This window comes from Daphnia magna, linkage group LG2 (genome assembly GCF_020631705.1).
Source record: "Daphnia magna isolate NIES linkage group LG2, ASM2063170v1.1, whole genome shotgun sequence".
Taxonomy (NCBI): Eukaryota; Metazoa; Arthropoda; class Branchiopoda; order Diplostraca; family Daphniidae; genus Daphnia; species Daphnia magna.
The window spans coordinates 7,025,762-7,041,496 of NC_059183.1; the positions used below are offsets into that span (position 1 = coordinate 7,025,762).

Genomic DNA, 15,735 nt, shown 5'->3' on the forward strand with positions numbered 1-15,735 from the left:
TCACCAGTTCTGGTGCTGAATACAATTTGAAGACGGCCGTTTTGCGATCTGTTTACTGAACGGCTTCAAGGCAGATGCAAAACGTATGTGTCTCACGAGCGCATTTTTCTCGGTAATGTGCAAATAAACGTTTACATACGCAAATGTAAATATAACGCTCTCTCTTTTCTGATAATTCACGTCTGCTGTGAGCGGAGCTTTTTCCAGTCTGTCGCCAAATCGTTTTCGACGAAGGTCTCTGCTGACTTAGTCACTTCAAGTTGACTTTGTTCGTAGCAGTTGACGTTGGCACATTTTCGCCATCGCTTTGCCATTTTGATTTGCGAAGGGATCGTAAAAAGTGTCAGTTTAAAACTGCGCATGTTCCAGCACAAGTCAGTGCAAAATAAAGGAGAGCCTTCCCATCTTTGTAGAAGACTTGCCTTGGTAGTCTTTCCCAAATAATATTCTTAAAAAATCAACACAGAGTTTCTTTTATCATTGCGCACAATTCAATTGCGTTCTTTTTTATTTTTACGTAACGGTGAAAGTTAATGAAGGTTCCCAATGTGATGGAAAAAAGGAATAGAATTCCGAGTACCAACATCTTTGATCAGGTAACGAACGTGTTACGCAGGTTATCCAATCCATGCCATCCCTATATAACACTTCTCAAGTAACGATCTTGGAAGTTTTAATTTGACGAGAGAGTACATATCTTTCATGACCAGTAATCATCATGTATGTGCTTGCACGGATGTTTGACATTTCCTGGCTTTCGATGAAGCTCTGATTCAACTGACTCTCATCAAAGACACGAGTGGAACTCGTGAACAGGAGAGCAGTATATGCACCGAGGTAAACACCTTGAAACCAAGTGGTTCAAAATGATGAAACACAGACGAACGTGACTCTGCCGCTGAAGAATTTTGTCTAGTTTTTGTTTCCTTTTCGTTTGACTCATTACGTGGTTGAGAAAAAAAGACCCTATCGTCGCTCGGGTCGTTCTTGCAGCTGCCAAGATTCTGCGTGATCGCAACCATTTAGTAACACGCAAGAAAGAGCACGGTACAACCGATCGGTGCAATCACGAACAAAAGGTAGCTTTTTTTATTGCCACGCTTCAGTAGTCGATTGACTTTGATTTAATAACCCGATGAAAACTCAAAATTGAAAAATAAGAGTGGCCCATTTCTCAAGGAAAGTTCGACGGGAAAACCAGCAAATCGATTCCTTGCAAGTAATTGGATAGAGCTGGTTGAACCGAGTGAATGTATTGCAAATTCCTTTTGCTTGGCGATACGATTCTTTGCCGACCAGATCAGAACAAGTTCTTCCCTTTTTTTTTTTCCCCCGCCGGCTTCGTTGTCAAAGTTTCTAAGCCCATCGAGAGTGTATTATGTGTTGGAAATGCTGCCTGCATTCCGAATAGCGCTTACAAGTTGGGCTTAAATTTTGCTTACGTCCCGACGACTTCCGCTGAAAGCGTCTTCACAATTCCTTGACCTGATCGCTTATTTGTCCAGATGAGCACGGATAAACGAACAACGAATACCGAACGGCATTCCACTGAATTGTGAGTTAACATTGATGTCTTGTCATATTGTGCTCTAAAGCTGATTCCTTTTGGTGACTGATTGAGGGGGGGAAAGAACAAGTTTCTGGAAAAATCGATCACCAGGAGATGATGTTAGTATGCTATTTGTCAACGAAGAAAGGAGGGAAAGTGGAAAACTATTTTTAACTCAACACGTCTCTGATGTATGGGGCATCAAAAGCTTTAAATAAGATCCGTACAGACAACGTGTATCGAATTGCAAAATCTGAATTGCTGAACATTTCCCAAATGTATAATGTACTGCTCAGACATGCTATCACCCTATACTCGGTGGATTGTGTTTCTAATGCACTATTTTCTTATCACTCCTCAAATCCTTTATGTTGTCGAAGCGGTTAGGCGATGCGCGATTCAGTTTTCGTTCGAGGAGATGGTTTATTTGGCCGAGTTTTACACGTTATAAGAAAAGCGATGCAAAACATGCGAAAAAGCAACTCGGCGCAACCAACGTGTTTGACCCTGGATATAGATGTTTGTAAAATGAAACTGCAATCCAATAATGTTTACATCAGCAGTGGCCGATTGTGAAAACTATGGAAAACGTTATAAAGTTACAAAATAATTTTTCAGTTGGTTTTTTGGTTTTTTCTTAAATTCGTTTGTCGTAGTAACCACAAGTATGGAACATAAAATCGATTTTGGAAATGGATTTAAAAATATTTGTTTCTCTAGTCGATTGGAAGTTCAGCGTATGAAATGAAATGGACCTTCCATGAGATCTGAATGCTGACGACAAACTGCACACGTTTGATTTGTAGAGTGGGAAAGAGAGGCTAGGAATCAATCGCAGTAATATTCAATCGAACGATTCATGGCTCAATGGCACGGAATTAATGGCGATGAGAGATGCCGACTTGGAGTAGAAACGAGAGGATCAAATGACAAGCCATTCCTTGATGGAAAGCGTTTTCCATTACTGATGAATGGCCACCGTTTGATGCGTGCTGTGAAGCAGCTTGTTTCTCTTCTGTTTCCCAACCCATAAAAAAAAAAGAAGTTTTTAAATGTAGGAATTTGAAGCAACGCCCATTAAAATCAGATCGACTAAATTACCTTTAAGAAAATGAACGACGATACTGACGGAAAACGAATCTAGGCTGCAAGTGTAATTCCCGCCGTCGTTGATCGTTGCGTTGGCAATGCTAAGCTTGTTTTCCAGCTGGCCAGGTTTGGTGATTTCCGTGTAGATACTATCGCACCATTAATTTAAAAATAAAAAAACACAACAAGCATTTTGAATGTTCGATAAATCATCATCATCGTCTTTGGTCCGGATGTGACCTGACGGCCAGGAAACATGTAGAATGATGGTGAAAAATGCAGACCTGATTCCACCACGCCACAGTTCATCGGACACTGGATTGCCTGACTTGAGCCAATGGAAGCGCGTCGGTTTGATCCAATAGCGTTTGACACGGCAGCGCAGTTCGAGGCTGGAGCCGATGCGGTAGTAGAGGACCCGGTCCGACGATAGCGCTGCGTCCGTCAAACTGTCGACGATCTCGACGATCGGTTCTGGAACTGACTGACACACACTTCTGTTCACATTATTCAATACATATGATTTCCTCGGATCAACCCGTAACAGCGACAAGTGAGAAAACATGTTCTATTCACAACCAACGCACAAAAACATGAGCTAACCGAATTGACGTGAACGTGAGTTCAAAATAGGAATATGCGGATGTATACTAGAGGATAAGGGTGCTGTGCCCATTTTTCATGTCGGTCTCTTACAGAGTTACGGTACATCATTCATATTCTAAATGGATGGGAGAAGACCCACTGCCGGATCTATGGCTAGTTCCCACGTAACCTATACAGCGATGGCTCCAGCTCGTCTGCTTTGTGCACAGAGCAAGGAAGCGGTTGGTGCGTATCCGCTATTTATTTTATGCCTTAGAACGTGACAAATGGTGGAACACCCGTAAAAACCGATGCGTCGTCTTAAGTCATCGTGGCCGATCTTCCGAACTGGAAGACGATCGATCACGGCCAACGCTACGACCAAGACGTATGGGGGGCATCCAAAAAGCCGGCGTTCGTTTGCGGATCGCATCGTCCGTCGATAACCGACCAAGAGTGACCGCGATAAATTACGGAGCTCACTTTACATCCGGTCCGCAGAACTAGTCGGATTTCAAGAATCATTCCAATTCTTCATCTAAATTGATAGTATCTCTTTAGCGATATTTAAATTAATTTTATCCTTTCTTTACTGGAGGCATTTGGGTCTTTATTGTGTGATGTCATATCGTGAAGTATTTTGTCACTGGTCAGAAAACCTTCCAGGTAATACACTCTACTCATGAAAAATCGATGACAAAAGGATTTTGCTTTATTCAAAAACTATGTGATTAAGAGGAAAACTAATATTTTATTCGGAATCAGCATTCGAATTTGGTCATAATATGTTAGGTTTCATTGAATTCCAAGTTAAAAATTTTAAACTTTAAAAAATATAAGCCTGGTTTTTTCGCCCATTTCTTTTTGTTTTTAAAAAACCTAGATATATATTTAAATACTGTATAGATAAATATACACGATTTCGATAAAAAACATTTTTGTGGGACTTTTAGTTTTTGATTTATTAAAATTCAAAGTTGTCCTTTTATATTTTAATATTAGAACTGTTACTAGTACACTCCAATGGCAATCTCACACCTAAAACTAGTGATAACATACTCGACAGTAGTTTTTATTAAAGACTGAAGTTGACCCATGAACGTGGATTTATTACAAATTTCGGGAATTAGATTTGTGATGCACAAAATGAACGACAAGGGAAAACTTCAGCCAGAAAAACAGGATATTTCTGATAAGAAAATTATGTTACGCGTTTTTTTTGACAGGCTATTTGCAATGGAACTATGAGAAGCTTTGTAACTTGAGCATGAATAAAATATTACCTGAAATCTCAAGACGAATGTGACGAATGAGTGGTGGGTCGGTAGAAATGTGGCAGAGGTATGTACCGGAGTCGTTGATCATCGCTGGATTGAACTTGAGCTGCCATAAATGTGGACTGTAACAATTTCGTTTATTATTGGACAATTCTTACGAAAAATCATTAGAAATAATGGCAATAATTGAAAAAAAAAGATGCCTGCTGTACTAGGTAAAATCGGGGCTGATCCGAGGGTCGGCCGTGTGACTGGATTCGCCCACCGTCAACAATTGCAAATTGTCTTCCGTTTTTTTCATCCAAGACACCTGTCATAAAAAAAGAAAGATGCAATAATTGATAGGTTACACATTTTAAAATAACATTTTTTCATTTAAGTTTATACTGAAATAGAAGACAAAGTTTATAGTCTGGTCGGAAATGCAAGAATTGGTTTGCTAATTTCGGATCTATACGCGGGACTTACCGTGAATAACCATCTCTCTACTAAAACTTCTAATCTAATGCTCAACGAGTTTTTGGAATGATCTCTTGCAGAGAAAAGATGTTAAAAAGAACGTACGACACATAGCACCGCAGAACCTAAAGAGCTGAGCTTCGCCTTTGATTAAAAGGAAAAGAGGCCGAAGTATATAATGTGCAATATATCACCAAAGTGATTGAATTCAGTGGAGGACGTCATCCGAAGCTCTACGGCCGTCGCTACATTACATACATCACACGAAGGCTGCGTCAAATAGCGAGGTCTCAGAGATTCAAGTCCAGGCTCGAGACGAAACCATAATGTCTTGAAGAAGAATGAACGGGATAGGCAGCGGGAAAAAAAGCGTGAGAAACCACAAAAAAGAAGAAAAAAAAAACCGCCATCATGCATCTTCATAAAGGAGCATTGTCGCCAGTATACCGCAGTTGCTGGGCAACTAAAGGCATTTTTGCGGCCTTGCCCATAAACGACAAAAGGCTGTGGTTATATGGACACTCTTCTACTCCACTACCTCTATCGTCGTTTCCCATTTGCCCCCTTTTTTTTTTTTGTTTCTTGGTCGGCTTGTTTATATATTTTTGGTCGAGTACTCATTCCTGCATGATGAGAGCCGTAACATGGACGGGCAAACAACATCTTTATCCTCCTTTTATATGAATGTATACTGTATATTTAGTCTTTAGTCTTCTTTAATTCGCCTGATAGCCGAAGGGAATGCCCTAAACGCTGCAGCTTAGTGCTCCAATGCATTGCAGCAAAAACGAAGCACTGGTCGTTGTGTGCCCGTTTCCGTCGATAACATAGCTCATAAATATTTGGCCAGCTTGTAGAAGTAGATGATAAAAAAAAAACGTAACGAGGAAATAAGAAAAATTAAAAGAAAACTAAGATGCGTAGAATGCGTTTGATTGCCGTTTCACCCTCTTTCGCCTAACAGAAGCTCCAACAGCTCGTGCGGCAACAAAGGCCTTTTTTTAGTTCGTCTCTCGGACCTTTATCATGATTCATGAGCTTATTTAATCCATCTTCATTTAACGAAATAAAAAGCGCTGAATAATGTCTAACTATTTTCCAACCTAGATCTGTAAAGAGTCGATTCTTTGTTTCTCTTTTTGAAAAACACACTCGCTTCGTGCGTATTCGACAAACAAAGGAGCTACATTAGCACAAGCAAATCGTGTAAGAGAGATGGCGTTTGCCCTTTATATCTAACTATGTTGTGTTGATGCTCTCCAAATGAAAACTCGCATCACAGAGAAAACAGGACTGACGTTGCGTTCATTAACGTGACTTTGTTTTGAAAGCTATTCTATCAACCGGTATTGTGAATCTAAATATAATTCAATGATTAAGCTTACGATCCTGTAGATCTTAAGCCACCCGTTGATCTGGCCAGTCTTCTTTGCAGTGGAAGGGAATTAATAAGATAATTAAACAATTTCCTCGCAAAGATGGCGACTGCCTTTTTTTATCTACTAAAACATTTCTTATAGACTTACAGATTTTTATGCTTAGCTTTGTGCTTTTTGTGCGCAGACCAACAGCCTTTGTTCTGTCACTCTTCCACGGTGGTGAGTGGAACTTCTGCATCAAAGAATAGCGGAGCATGTCGACAGTTACGTTACTCATTCAATTGGATTGTCGACTGGTGTCTTTCAATTTCAAAAAATAGCTTGACGGGCGTACTACAGAACTAAATCGATTGCTTCGATTGGCAGCTGCAACGTCTCTTCTGCCTCACATTCGATATTATTCCATTTCGCTTCATTTCACAACCGGCATTCGACATTGGGGTGGTTTCCTAGAGCGGATCGTCGTCGCGCACATTTAACTCTTCATGCTTTGATGGCTGCTTTAATCGATTGTTTGCCCTCAATCTGCAATGCAACTCTGTGGCAGTAAACCTAACCACCGGTCCCTTGACAGCGGCTGACTTGCCCAATCACGATGCACGAGGCAAGCATAGCAGGACGCCGAAATTTTACTTTGAAACAAAACTAGATCAACAACAATAGCAAAAAAAAACAAAAACAAAAAAACCAAAAAAAAGTTAGAAAACTCACAGCTCGGTGATGGAGCTCTTGAACGGTGCAGTGTAGTTGAGCGGGAGCGCCGTGATGGCCTTTCACGGTCGATCCATTCTCCGGAGCACTGAACGAAGGTGCCGGTCCGTGGTCATGATTACAGCCGTCAATGCCATCCTGGTCGACGAACAGTCCAGGCAGAGCTCCCAGATGACCTGCACGAGATGAGACACAACTATGTTTGCGGAGACGGAGACGGTCGTCTTGATTTGTTTCTTGTATTTCGATTCTTTTACTCTCGTTGGCGACAATCAGCAGAGAGTAGATGACGAGTTGGCCGCCCAGAAACAGTCCCCTCCTCATAATGCCGACCGCTCCAGAAGAATTAAGGAGGCATGGAGGACGTTCTATTGAAGGACGAGTAGGTCGTAAAAATTTTTGAAAGGAAAGAGATGAATGGGTCGGACCGGAGAGAAAAGAGAAGCGCCGTTCTAGTACGGACGGGAAGAGCGAGGAGAAACTCACAACCTTTCCCGAACGAGTTTGGTAGGCAACTGAAAACAGTCGGACACTGTCGCTGTTGGTGGCAGGAGAACAAGTGGAGAGGGAGACGGGCGGTTCTGGGCCCATCATCCCACTTCTCCCACTTTCCTTTTCGTTCCGTCTCTGCCTCCCCTAGAGAGATCACAGCGCCATTGGGACCTAACCAACTTCCCGCAAAACTCGTCCGCACATCTGTAAAGTACTAGTCTTTTCTTCCCTCCCTTTTTATTTATTTGTGTATATGAAAACCAGCGATTCCCTTGTTGTTATGAGGCCTCTTTCCTCATTCTCGTAAGCTAAGTCTTTTATTCAACGCCGTGATTGCGACTGAATCTAACAAAAGAAATAGGTTGGTGCTTAATCCAAATGGACGTGTATCGATCAAAATGATGCCATTTAGCTTGGTGGCTTCTCTTGACCTTGTTGAACGTGGTCAAACTGATGAAACGGTGCTATAAAAGATATAACGAGATCAATCACAAGAACACGGATGTGTAAAGCAGATAATTCTGTAGGAGGAGTGTATGGAATCATGTAATGCGCGTGCCACAGACAGCAACAACCTTGATGCATATCGCACGAGATTGAGTTACAGGCTGCCAGTGAAGTAAACATCCACTAGTGGTATAAAAGTAACACACAACAATATAAAAAAATGTTGGTCTTTGCGCCAGCGTCGGGGGATTTCCAGGCGTGTTTCAAATGGAAAATATGATGAGTAGCAACGTCGATCGTGCGAGTTCGTTGACGAGTCGTCAGGTTTTCTTGGTTTTGAAACAAAACTTCAAAAGACTATTTCTTTATATCTCGTGACCGGTGGACACGGTTCGTCTATTCGAATATAGCTTCGTCCAGCTGGACGTCGCGTTTGCCTGAAAGATGAACCGTGGGAATCAAACCACACTCGAAGCTCGTCAAATAAAATAATTCTTTTTGGCGGATGTGGATAAATAAACAACTCGATTTCCCGATGGAATGGCGCTGTCTGACAATGGAGTACCTACATAGCATTTCTATGAAAAAAACAAAAAAGGAAAAAATAAAAGGAAGACAAACAATGAATAAGATGATAAACAAAAAGATAGAGAAAGTACAAAACGATGCGTACGGCACGTGTTTCCACCGACAGCAAACAATATCAGGTCACGCGCACCGACGTCGCCCCCAGGCCTAGAACAACATCGTTGGTGTACAACAAATCTCGTTATTTTGGATTCAAAAGTGCAGTGTCCGCAAATTCTTTGCTACTCTTACCACACCCTTTTCCTCGACTAATGGCTGATTTCACCGGAATCACTTTTAACTAACAAGCTATTTTTTTCTGGGCGCATCGATTGCATAGAGTACAAACGGCCCCACCATTTTTGAACAAGCAATCAGACGTTGCTATTACCGCGTAGAAAAATAAAAGCGTGGCAAAAAAAAGTTCTTCTTAATCCTGAATATCCAGCAGCTGGTGCTGCGTGAACTGGGATGCTGTGTCGGAAATATCGCACAAGATTGTTGAACGCCAATCGTTGTGACACTTTACGGTGCTAATATCAGAAGGGCGGCATGGACGAATGACGAGAAGACAAAAATTGCTGAACGCAACGTACCAAAACTTTTTGTTGATAGTCGGAATTCAAAACCCCATGTCAATCCAAATTGAGATTTCCAAGTAACTTGAGGGGGGGAAAAACCCAGCATGATTGATGACTGTGAAGTCACTAGTGACACTTTTATTGAGGCACTCGCCGCTGCACAGCACATGGGGCGCAAAGTGGCTCCGCAGAGTTGAACGTCAACCCTGCCTTATCCATATTGTAACTCGTGCTGGAATAAGTAGAAAACTTCAACGCGGATTGCCGTTACCACCGCACACTATCGCCATAAACATTTCTGAAGTTTTTAATTAAAAATGTGAGAGAAACCAATGTGACCATGAGTCGAATAATATTTATTGATTTCATAAAACTCCCTTTAGAGTCCTTCTATCGATCGGTAACACTCGCCAAAGCGTCCGACGGCGGGAATGTCATAATCAACACGGACGGCTTACGCAAATGATTGTTAAGGCCGATCGGCGTTCGTAGGAGCGGACCAAAAAGGATAACGAAACGAAACAATAGCAAAAAGACAAAAAATGAAAATGAAGAATGAAACACAGACATATCCCAAACATGACAAGGGAAACGATTATGAACACCGAATCTAACAGGGATAACTGATGGACCAGAACACACCGCGCAAACGTGCAACAACCATGTACGCCATTAAAGGGCAAAAATTTTGGAGAACAAAGAACATTTCTCGTGAATTGATGGTGGAAAAGTCACACAGGCATCACCGCACGACGAAGAAAAACTTGATACGTTTCCGATTAGCATGCGTTAATCGATGTAACTTAACGAATAGCCCAAAAAACCACAGAAGGTGGATGGAAGGGAAGAAACAAAAAATGATAATAAGGAAGGCAAGGTGATAATAATGGATTGACTAGATTTCAATTTATTTTATTGCTGAGGCGTTGGTTTAACGAGGCGTTTTCCCGTTCGAGTTCCTCGATTCTCGAACGGAGCGCAGCTTCTCTCAAGTCCCGGTTAGAGGAATCACCTGTCGCCGAAAAGAAAGATATCCGTCAATTATCATTTAAAAAATTGACTATGCGAAGCAGAGAATTACCGCGGGAAATAAGGCTGTTGGGATTAGATTCGTTGACGCCTACAGAGATGACACCACAATGGTTCCTCTGGACGAGCAAATGTTTAATGCGGACGACCATTGGAGGAGCAGGAACTGGTGGCGGTCCCCCGACGCGTATGGGAGGTCGATCTTCTATCAGTGAACACTCGACATCACGCAAGTTTATAAAGAGAGGAATGACTGGTGCCTCGAGCTCATCTTCGACGAAGGCTGTTAATCCGGTGACAGAGCTGAGTTGTAGTGACAAACCCAAATGGGTCAAACTGGCTTCTATCCACGCTTCGGTTGCCGCCGCCACGGCCTCTCTAAGTGAGCCACTCAGATCTACGCGTTCTGGACAGAAATCCATTTTCTGTTCCATTCGGACTCGGAGTGGATGCACATTTGTAGCGGATTGTCGTTCTGTACTAATTTGGACTTCTCGCCAACCCCGACTTCTTGAGGCGAACTTTGACTATCCCATAAAAAAAAATTACTGAGAAATTCGATATAATGTTTCAAAAGGAAATATAACTTTTGCATACTTGGAATTCTTCTTGAGACATGGCCGTGCATTCGTCGAAAGACAGATGGCCAGCTTGCAAGCGTAGGGATGAAGTCGACCCAATCGCCTGTTGAATGAACTCAAGATCGTTTATGTGGATTGTCACAATTGCAACATCACGACTACGAAGTGATGCGAATGAAGCCATGGTCGGTGCGGCCGAAGATTGATCACTAGTGGTTGGAGTATCTTCGCACACTTCGACAGCCACTTCGTCGAGATCTTCCGCTGCAGCGTCACACAACGGATCGGCAGAAACTTCAATTTCGGACGAAGCTCCTAGCGATTCTTTCGGTTTGAACACGCCAAGAATGTCCTGATGATTTTCGGTATATTCGGCCTGCAACACCATGAAATTATCGCTGCTATCTGAACTACCTTCACTTCGGATAGAATAGCAGTCGCTTGCATCGTCTGACAGAATGAGAAACAACGATCAGTTAAAACAATACGTCGTTCGAAAATAAAATGTTTTAAAATAGCGACTACAAAATCATACCTGGTATGTGAGTAGAATGTCTGAGGGCTGCATCCATGCTTGACATGAAATTGTGGAGGCCTCTCGAAATTGAACTAAATCCAGACTGCTGCGGCGGTTGCTTGCGATCGGCAAATGTCACGGATCTTTGTGAGACTACTGGAGCGTGTCCGCTTACTTTGCAGTCTTCAGGGCCTCCGATTGCATCGCTACTTCCAGATATTTCAATCATACTGTGTAGATAAAATGAGTATAATCAAAGAATGGAAACAACAGCAATCAACGTCACGAGTACAAACCTATCACTTTGTGATTTGACGATTGTAACGCCATCTGTTAAATAATTAGTATTTTCAATGTTGGTCGGTGGTGAAACAACATACTCTGAATGTGAGTTACGAAGCTTTAATCCATGCATAGGACGACCAAGGCTGGCTATGTCCGTCATGCTGGACGTGTCAGGATATATTGACTCTGTGTCCCCTATAGGAGAATCGCCATCATCTAAGGCCTGGAACAAATATGCAATGTTCGAACAAATTCTTTCAAACAACAAGCCATAACGAATATACTTGCAGGGCTGAAGCAGCCTGAGGTGGAAATAGGATGGATATGTCAACCTGTGGAACGACTGCTCCGAGAACCACCGATTGAGATGTATCCCCGGTACTGAATTTTTTTTCTTGGTGATCCAAGAATGCTGTTGTTTCTTTCAAGTTGTCCATGACGCGCAGGAGGAACACGTACTCAGCGCGATCGAGCTGCACACTCAAAAGACTACTGATATTCACAAGTCCAGAAATCCTTTCTGCGTTAAATTAATATGTAAATACCCCCGTAATTGGGGAGAGAAAAAACTGCAATTAAAGTAAACCTGGGTCAGGTTGAATCCAAATCGTTACGGGCACTGTTCCGATGAAGGGTAAAGGTTTCGTTTTTGAAATTTGGCCACTAGCCGCAAAGAAATCAGCCCAAAAAGGATCAAGGTGGATGAACCATACTTGCGAGACTTCTTTCGACCAGAGAAGATCTCTTTTCCATCCGCTGGACATCTGACTAGGCTGTGTTTGAATGACGTGCTTCAGCAGTGTCTCGCTAATTGGTGATAAGTCGTTATCCTTCGCCGGGAACGTGGAGGCGAAGCAAAGACCTCCAGGGCACTCAGACGAGCCGCCTTGTATTTTCTCTAGACAGGCTGCCAGATCTGCCTGCGAGCCACTATCTATCGATCGGTAGTTGGAACACACTAGTCTTGACACTTGTAGCTGTAGGGACCGTGGACGTTCCCATCCCGGTAACTCAAAAATCATCTGCGGTCCGAGAATGTGCCATTAAAATCAAATATAATTATATGCTTTAGATTTCATTACTCTTGGCATCAAAGCTTCCAAACGTATTTCGAGTTGTGGTTCTGGCATTGGTGCAGATTTGTTTAACGAATCCGGTACGCCTGGTGAAGGCGTACGGGAAGTCAAAGTCTTTTCAAGCCCGCGGATAAATACGTGTAACCACAGTATCGTCAATCCGTCGAAGTTAAGCTGTAGCGGATTGAGTTGGATGAAACACTTGGGTTGAGGAACTGCAAAAGGACCGAAAATGTTTTATTAAACATAAATCACAGCTACCGATTACGATGATTTGTAATATTTCAAAGTTATCATTTGATATTGCTGAAACTTACGAGGAAATTCCACGTCGCCTGGATAATAGAACTGTGTAAGTTCCATATGAATAATTGGCGTACTATCCGGAAGAGGAAACCGGCCTCGATCACCTAAAGGAAAATGTTGATTAGATAAAGATAAATAAATTATGCAGGATTCCCGAGAGAACAACTAGAGCAATAGGATGCTGACGAAACAAATCAAGAGAAACATACCTGTCAATTTCCTTCGCTTCTTTTCCTGAACTAAATGGTAAGCTAGCAAATTACGAGCACATCATTACGTTTATTATGCAACGACAGGCTCGGGCGATATGCCAAGTGGCAAAAGCACAAGAAAAAAAAAAGAAACCCACAGCCGAAGCAACAAGAGACCTGAATCATCACTTACCAACAATAAATTCTTTTGGCGTTTGACGGCTCTTGGCAGTCGTCACTCGGTAGACAAGGAAATCACCAAGTCTAAGGATTAAGCATGTGCTCATGAGTTGCCTTAGACGATGGAGGATGGATCCATGTAACAGGGAGATGTTGGGCGTGATCTTTGGACTAGCATGTGGAGCTGCCGTTGAAGGTCCATCGCTGGCTAGACTCCTGGTCAACTTGTTGTGAGTGGGCGAATCCATGTGAAGGAGTTGCTTAGTGAACTGAGCGATTCCTTGTTCGACCTATGGAAGAAAATATCTTTTAGCACATTCTATGCTTGACTTCCATGACTCACGATACGTACCCATCGAGAGAGAGGACCTTCTTCGTAACCCACCCAATGTTTGCGGTGGCTTCCAGCTTCAGCTGCCGCCCAGTGATATGGATAGAAATCGAGCTGAAGCTGACTCAATGTGACCTGAAGGGCTCCACCATCTTTCAGCTCCGGATGGCTGCTTCTACCCTCTCCAGGGTCGTCACAAAAGTGAAAATCGATCTTCTCCGAGAAAAAATGATACGAGGTTTCTAGAACGTCATAACGAGCAAACACTCGACTGAGTGGGCTTGGAGATTTCTGTGTACCACCAGGCACACCCGAACGATGTTGCTGCTGCTGTTGTTGCTGTGCGTGATACTCGGGGAGCGTCTCCAACTTGCGCGCAGCCTGCAAAAATTCGGTTGTCGTCTGTTTCAAATACAGATGAAATAGGGACAGATTTGACAAATACCTTAAATCTTTGATTAACCAAAGTGTCCTGTTCTATCAAAGTCGAGAGTGATTGAAGAAAAAGGACAGCGGCGCTAAGCTGTGCGTCTGTCAGGACCCAAAGCAGTTCATCCATGATCAGGACGAGGCGGCACCCAATGACAGCGCAATCTAGCAAACACATACGGTTAATTCCAAGCGAGTTTTGCACGCACTTGTAGGCATTATTAGACTTTACCTAGAAGGCGCTTTTTTATCGTAATCCGACATTTTGACTGATTAGTTATTAGGCGAAGTGGCGGTAAAGACAAGTCACCGGCGGTGGATCGTGCTTCCAGACGAAGAGTTTGCCACTGTAGCTCCTGAAATAAGGAAAGGTGTCGCAATAAAAGCAATATAACATTTTTGGTATACAATTTTTGACTTATACCTTGAATAATAATATCAAGCCTGAATCTGTATCCTTTAACCGGGAAAACCGTAAATCACCATGCTGCCAAGTAGGGGATGCTGACTCGAGTAGAATGCGCGAAAACTATAATCCAGAAAAATTTACACTAACTGTATCTGAAATACAATATACTTAACAAGACTGCAAACCTGTAAGGAAGCCTCGAACGCAGGACTTTTAAAGTTGATCACCAATGAATTGACACTCACTGTAACACCATCAATAACTTTGTCTGAAAACCCATACTTCCAACCAGTTGCATAGGTTGGAGGCTTGAGGTTAGTAGAGGGTTGACGCAATTCCGAACAGGTTCCCATAGATACATGGACCTCATCCAAGCTCTAAAAGAAAATGTTTATGAATACATTCGTAGGAAATGCACCTCTATTGATTCTATAAAATTACCAGGCATATTGGAACACTTTTCAGTTTTGTCCATGGGATTCGGATAGAAACTCGATTGCACCACCCTCTATCCAAGGTTAACCAACTTGGTAGCTCCAATAAACTTGTTAATACTTTCTCATCAAGTTCAATATTAGTGAGTTCACCCTCGCCTTTTAAGGTGCTAAGATTTATTTTATCTGGTGATAAATTCTTGACAAACCTGATCTCATAATATAGTATGTAATGTTTATAACACTTAATGTCAAAAATGGAATCTTACTTAGAGAGATGTTTAATAATCTGATTCTTCAATAAAGATGTCATCCTTCGTTTCTAAAAGTAACAGCACGCAATTACATAAGTTTTCCTACATCACTATGAACGCAAAACTCTTTCGAACAGCTGGTTTTTATAAAGAACGTCAATAATGCTCTTTTGATCCGTACGGGACGTAACACTATTCTCGTCGACTCCGTTACTTCGTCTGATAACCCTCAACAGACGACGTGTTCCTTTCTTCATGCTATTTTTCTACTATGAATCGATTCTTAAAAGAATAAGTTCAAAAATGTTGCAAATATTTTTTTTTTATTCTTTTGCTTTTCTTGATAAATCGTACCAGCAGCTAATTGAGATATAAGCATAACAATGCCTGTGTTCGATATACGCTTTTCCAATACAATTTTTAAATAAGAATAGAGATGACATTTACTATCAATATCTGCAGGCAGTAGGCGGATAAGTAGGCTTTAGAGAGAAGGCGGAGCTGACACGAATATGAAACATTTTAGTGGCTTATAGTTCCGGCTTCCATTCCTCTGCTAGGCCGCTGGCGATAACAT

General features: G+C 42.1%; 2 protein-coding genes across 4 annotated transcripts; both read right to left on the reverse strand.

Moving 5' to 3' along the window:
* Positions 1-1,952: 1,952 nt before the first annotated feature.
* LOC116916514 lies at positions 1,953-7,604 on the reverse strand. 2 transcript variants are annotated; one of them, XM_032921767.2, is made up of 7 exons: positions 7,307-7,604; positions 7,050-7,225; positions 4,713-4,810; positions 4,507-4,622; positions 2,923-3,118; positions 2,651-2,787; positions 1,953-2,564 (listed from the first exon to the last, which is right to left on the reverse strand). In XM_032921767.2, exons 1-7 carry the CDS (start codon positions 7,371-7,373, stop codon positions 2,428-2,430), a joined length of 927 nt encoding a protein of 308 aa, XP_032777658.2. In that variant the 5' UTR covers positions 7,374-7,604; the 3' UTR covers positions 1,953-2,427. The 2 variants fall into 2 exon arrangements, with proteins under 2 accessions (XP_032777658.2, XP_032777657.2); XM_032921766.2 differs by having other exon boundaries at positions 7,050-7,604.
* Positions 7,605-9,475: 1,871 nt separating this feature from the next.
* LOC116916516 (UHRF1-binding protein 1-like) lies at positions 9,476-15,388 on the reverse strand. 2 transcript variants are annotated; one of them, XM_045168766.1, is made up of 18 exons: positions 15,174-15,388; positions 14,912-15,113; positions 14,656-14,847; positions 14,486-14,590; positions 14,294-14,417; positions 14,078-14,226; positions 13,654-14,013; positions 13,315-13,591; positions 13,140-13,181; positions 12,942-13,034; positions 12,631-12,839; positions 12,135-12,570; positions 11,833-12,068; positions 11,560-11,771; positions 11,282-11,493; positions 10,763-11,196; positions 10,218-10,692; positions 9,476-10,148 (listed from the first exon to the last, which is right to left on the reverse strand). In XM_045168766.1, the coding sequence occupies exons 1-18, from the start codon at positions 15,215-15,217 to the stop codon at positions 10,039-10,041; spliced, it is 3,912 nt and encodes a 1,303-aa protein (XP_045024701.1). In that variant the 5' UTR covers positions 15,218-15,388; the 3' UTR covers positions 9,476-10,038. The 2 variants fall into 2 exon arrangements, with proteins under 2 accessions (XP_045024701.1, XP_045024702.1); XM_045168767.1 differs by lacking the exon at positions 13,140-13,181.
* Between the last annotated feature and the right edge of the window lie 347 nt (positions 15,389-15,735).